A 6,000-nucleotide genomic window follows, 5' to 3' on the forward strand; every position below is an offset into this window, starting at 1 on the left:
TAATCCTTGCAGATTTTTACAGTGTTCCTTTCAATTCGATGCTATCTTTAAGTTTCTTATTCAGCTATGAATGATGCATCCTTCTCAGAGTCTTTGTTGTGAGTTATTAAATATCTCCTTAAAAGTCTGCTACTGCATCTCTACTGTCATTCCTTTTAACCTAGTTTCCCAGTTTACTTTAGCCAACTCTACCTTCATATCATTATAATTCATTTTACTCTGGCTTAAAACACTAGTGTTAGACCCACACTTCTCCCCTTCAAACTGAACATGACATTCTATCATGTTATGATTGTTGTCACCTAAAGGTTCCTTTACCATGAGGTCATTGATTAATCCTGTTTCATTGCTCATTACCAGGTCCAGAATAGCCTGTTCCTTGGTTGGCTCTGGAATGCACTGCTCTAAGAAATTGTATTTTTTATGAACTCATTTTCCAGGCTACCTTTGCTGATCTGATTCACCTAATCTACATGTAGATTAAAGTCACCCATGATTATTACAATACCTTTCTTACACGGCCTAGTTATTTCTTACTGTATACCCTGTCCTACAGTGTAACTACTGCTACGGGGCCTATAAGCTACCCCTACAAGTGACCTCTTACCATTCCTATTTCTTTTTTCTACCCAAACTGATTCTATATCTTGCTCTTTCAAGCCAAGGCCAATACTATACTAGTGACATGTTTAGATAACAGAGCTACCCCACAACCTTTTCCTAGCTTCCTATCTGTTCAAAATGTCAAATATCCTTCAATATTTAGATCCCAGCCTTTCTCACTCTGTAACCATATCTCTGTGATGGTTATCTGGTCATACTTATTTATTTCTGTCTGTGCTAACAAGTCTTCCATTTTGTTACAAATGTTGTGCACATTTACATAGAGAGCCTTTAACTCTGCCTTTTTGCCATTTTTACAGTCTCTGATCTTTGTTTGTTCTCTCTTTATCCCTTCCTGCCATGCTCTGGTTATCATTACCCAAGTTGCTACCCTGTTCTATTACCTTCTTGTTTCCCTTTGATGTACCACATCTGCTGTTGCATGATCCCTTCCCCACACTATTTAGTTTAAAGCCCTTTCTACCACCCTAGTTATATGACTCACCAGAGCACTGGTCCCAGCTGCTTTAGGTGAAGGCCATCCCAATGGTACAGCTCCCACTTTCCCCAGTACTAATGTCAGTGCCCCATGAATCAAAATCCATTTCTTCCACACCAATCTTTGATCCATGCATTTAACTCTTTAATCTGATTTACCCTATGCTAATTTGCTCGCAGCTAAGGTAATAATCCAGACATTATTACTTTTGAGGTTCTGCTTTTTAATTTAGCCCCTAGATGCTCATAATCCCTAAGCAGAATCTCTTTCCTAGTCCAGTCTATGTTGTTGGTACCAGCGTGGACCAGGACAACTGAATCCTCCTCCTTCCCACTGTAATTCCTCCCCAGCCCAGAGCAGATGTCCTGAACCCTGGCACCAGGCAGGCAATATAGCCGTCTTGACTCCTGCTCTTGGCTGCAGAGAACAATGTCTATCCCCCTGACTATACTGCCCCACTACACTCCACTACCTCCACTACATTCCTATTGACTCCCTCGCTTGAATGACTTCCTGTACCATAATGCCATGGTCATCCTCCCTGCAGCCCCCACTTTCATCTGTACGAACTGTGAAAACCTTGAATCTGAAAGGCTGAGGCTCTTCCTCTTCTACTTTCTCAATCCCTTTGCCTGCCTCACTCACAATCCTGTCAATGATAAATCAGAAGACCCTATCCTAAGGGGTGTGATTGTGTCCTGGTATAAGGTGTCCAGGTAACTTTCCCCCTCCCTGATGCATCACAGTGTCTGCAGCTCAGCCTCCAGTTAAAGGTCCTCAAGCCGCAGGTCCTCAAGCCGTGGACACTTACCCCGGTGTCCAGAAACTCCCACAGGTGATTCCTGAGGGAGAGGATATAGAGAACATGACCTATGGCCACCGCAATCAAAGAAACTTCTAATCCTTCCCTGGTTAAAGCAGAGAAGTTGTATTAAATCTTGGTTAGACTGCACTTGGAGTACAGCGAATTCATCTGACCTCCATAATATTTTTTTAAAAAGGATGTAGAGGCACAGGGGCAGGTACAGAAGTGAATTCTAATACAAAAGCATGGTCATTGAAAGGTCATTGACACAAAACATTAATTCTTTCTCTCCACAGATGCTACCTGACCTGCTGAGTGTTTCCAAAGCTTTCTGTTTTTATTACAAAAATAATTTACTGGAATGATACCGGAAGTGAGGTGTTACACCTTTTGGGAAAGATTGAACAGACTTGGAACTCTTTTCTTAAAAGAAGGGAAGATTGAGGGGTGACCTGATAGAGGTCTTCAAGATTAAAAATGTTTGATAGGTCAGATGCCGAGAACATTTGCAGGTGAGACCAGAACCAAGGGCCATAAATATAAGATGGTCACTAAAAAAATCCAATAGGGAATTCAGGAGAAACTTCTTTACCAAGAGTGTGGTCAGAATGTTGAGATTGCTACTAAAAGGAATGGTGGAGGTATATTTAAGGGAAAACTATATAAATACACAAAGGAGCAAGGAACAGAAGGTATGTTGATGGGCTTGGGTGAAAATGATGATGAGTGTGTGGAATTGGACCCCATGGCCTGTGCTGTGAACACAAAGGGTGGTAGCACTGACTAAATATTACCAAGTCAGATAGCCCGATGAAGATCACTGCCCTCAGAAAGGCAGCTCAAATGCTCGCAAGAGCCCAGGTTTTCATGAAGAGGAGAGGGGACAAAATGTTATGAATGAGGTGAATGTCGGGGACTGCCTTTTCTTAGACAATCCCAGAGTTTTACGACTTTGTATTGTCCCCTGTGACCTATTCCTAGGGTTGCAGCTCTGGTTGTGTGGTTGATGAGGGTTTCATCACATGACCTCCCATCTCCAACTGTCCTGCCTACAGTCACATCATTGACTTCCTGATATGTGAGTCATCCCAAAGACTAGCTTTCCCAAGCTGGGAACTGATTCATCATTACTGATTGACAGTCAAAAATCATCCCAGCTCCAAGTTTTTTAACTAATACACAAATTGTTAAAGGGAAATGTAAACGCAAACACTTATTTTTATGTCCCAGAGATAAAAACAAAAAAACTGCAGATGCTGGAAATCCAAAACAAAAACAGAATTACCTGGAAAAACTCAGCAGGTCTGGCAGCATCGGCGGAGAAGAAAAGAGTTGACGTTTCGAGTCCTCATGACCCTTCGACAGAACTTGAGTTCGAGTCCAAGAAAGAGTTGAAATATTTCAACTTATTTCCAGCATCCGCAGTTTTTTTGTTTTTATCTATTATGATAGTTGTCAGAGTAGTTTTATATTCCAGATTTTATTAACTGAATTTGAATTCCATCAGCTGCTGTAGTGGGATTTGAACCCATGTGCCTAGAGCCCGGCCCTCTGGATTACTAGTCCAGTGAGGTTACCACAAAGCCACCGTCTCCCCTGACATGGTTAACTTGTTTTGCACTCTGCACATGCATGGTATCTTAAATCGGCAGCTTGTGGGTGGCCTGTGCGGTGTGTTCTGGATGACTGTGCATCCTCAGCCCAACCACCATAGCGGGAGCACTGGTTGTTAACCCTACCTCCTTGTAAATTGTTACTGCAGGAAAGCAGGAATTACAGGGCCAGGTTCTGCCAGAAGCTTGGATCTTTAACGAGCTGCACTGTGATTTCTGAAAGCCGGTGATGGATTGAAGGATGTTCAGTTGTGATGAAGAGGTTAATTCAGACAGTCCCTGGGTTTACCCTTGCAGCAAGTTTAGCATATAGATGATGAAACATACACAAGTTAGTCCATCAGTCTGATTTTTCACACCTCCATGCACGAGTGTGGGAGTGTTAGAAGTGGAGAGTGGGCCAAAATGAGTCATCACTTGAATCCACAGTGAACGGCATAAGTGATGAGTAAATGGACTAATAATCCAAAAACTGTCAGTTTAAAACTCACCAGGGCAGTTTGAGAATTTAAATTCAGAAATTAAAAACCTGGTACAGTGTCAGTGGAAGTAACTGAGATTGATAAGTTTTTGTTGGTGAGGGTATATTGGGGAATATGGAGTGAAGGTGGATAAATGGGGTTGTGATACAGAAGAACGTGTGGGTGTGTGTGTGTGCAGCCTGCGGTGTATGTGGGATGTCTATGCCTGTGTGTCTGAGATGTGCATTCCTTCCTGCTGCTCAGTGTTGTAAATCAGGCATATAAATTAGTTCCACTTCAACTTGACCCTGGCATTTGGCCAGAGCAGTGCTTGTAAACTTCAGCCTTGGATTAAGTTGTCCAAATGTCAGACATGGAGAAGTGGAAATAACACTAAACACCTGGGCTTCTTTTAGAATATTGATCAGCAAATTTGTATTTAACCTCCTCCTGCCTCCCAAAGCCCCTCATTTTGGAGGTTATGCCTGGCTAATTAAAGGATTACTTTAATTGGTCTTGTCAACCATGGCTCGGTGGGTAGCACGTTCATGTGAATCAAAAGCTCATATTTCAAATCCCACTCCAGAGAGTCATGCAAGGGATGTTTTGTGAGAATTGGTAAGTTTAATGTCTGATGCGAGTGATGGTATCTCCAACAGTGCTGCACTGAGGTTGTTGGTCTGGGTTATGTGCGGGTGGGGCTTCAATCTCTTTGTTGTGATAGTAACAGGAGGAGATCATTCAGTTCATTCTGCCATTCAATTCATTCATGGCTGATCTTTATCTTAACTTTATTCTTCCACCTTATCTCCATATCTCTGTCTAGCAAAAATCTATTAATCAAGATTTAAAATGATTAACCAAACTAACATGGGTTATCCTCTGTGGAAAAGAGTTACAAACTTCTAATCGCCCTTTGTGTGAAAATGTACACTTCTCCCTCACAGATGGACAAGTTCCGAATGCTCCTGTTCTCGGGAGAGGAAGACTCTGAGAAGCAGCCAATGGTGGATAATTTCCGACCTCCACAGCCCCTCAAGGGGAGAACAGTCCTTGCTTCCTTTAAATTGTAGCTCTAGCCAACCTTGCACCAACTCCTGATCAAAACCGAAGACAACATACCTGCGGGGAAAGAACTGAGCAAACTGGGAACAAGACAGACTGAATGGAAAACAGGCCAGTTGACTTGTCATCCCTACCCCTCATTATATCAACACCTAACCAAATCCCTCCTCACCTATTCCTGGGTATAAAATATAGAATGTCTCTGTTGGCTGTGGCATCAGATTGTAATCCTACTCGGTAGGGTGGGGGGGTGGGGGGGGGATGGTGTGCTCTCTTCCCCCCCACCCTCTGTAGTAAATTTATTTTGTGATGTTCCATGCTGCTTATTACAGACAGAGTTCACATACATGCATAAAGGTTTCTGTTCTCTCCTGTGCATTCTCTGTTTTGGGATCAACATTGAAACCTGGAATTAATTTAAGGCAGGGGTGGTGAACCATTTTCTTATCACAGTCCATTCAAACACAGACAAAATCAATTGCTGGCTGCACACACACACACACACACACACATATATACACACACACACGTGCACGCACACACGCCAACAGTGTGGGTGGAACTTTAGTATGTAAAACTGCATTGTCAACTTGTAATCTGCTGATTTGAGCTCTTCCCACAGAACAGGGACCATAATGTTTCTCAGCATTCCTGGAGTCATTCCTTTGTTTAAACTGGATGGCAAGTTTCCCAATCCAAAAGTCTAACGTTGTCTTAAAGTTCATCCGGGACTTCATTGTTTTCACGCACCGTTGTGGTCAGTTATGGAGACAAACGAGCAGCCGTGCTGTCATGATGAGTTTGGACACATCTCAGTATAAACAGAGACTGAGATGACAAAAAGAAACAAAGAGCAGAATCATTCGCAATAAGTGCAGTTAGTGGGTGGGAGAAACTGTTTGTCCCACCGGCTGTGATGGTGGCTTTTCACAGTGTATCACCCCAAGCCCACCG

At 42.7% G+C, this 6,000-nt stretch overlaps 1 protein-coding gene across 4 annotated transcripts in view; it reads left to right on the top strand.

Moving 5' to 3' along the window:
* ca7 (carbonic anhydrase VII) overlaps positions 1–5,239 on the top strand; it is a 42,053-nt gene extending 36,814 nt beyond the window's left edge. For all 4 annotated transcript variants that reach the window (XM_041191803.1, XM_041191804.1, XM_041191806.1 and 1 more), the window contains one exon: positions 4,929–5,239. In XM_041191803.1, the coding sequence (XP_041047737.1) occupies positions 4,929–5,054 (126 nt within the window). In that variant the 3' untranslated portion in view covers positions 5,055–5,239. The remainder of the gene's footprint in view (positions 1–4,928) is intronic.
* Positions 5,240–6,000: the final 761 nt, after the last annotated feature.

This window comes from Carcharodon carcharias, chromosome 7 (assembly GCF_017639515.1).
Source record: "Carcharodon carcharias isolate sCarCar2 chromosome 7, sCarCar2.pri, whole genome shotgun sequence".
Classification (NCBI taxonomy): Eukaryota; Metazoa; Chordata; class Chondrichthyes; order Lamniformes; family Lamnidae; genus Carcharodon; species Carcharodon carcharias.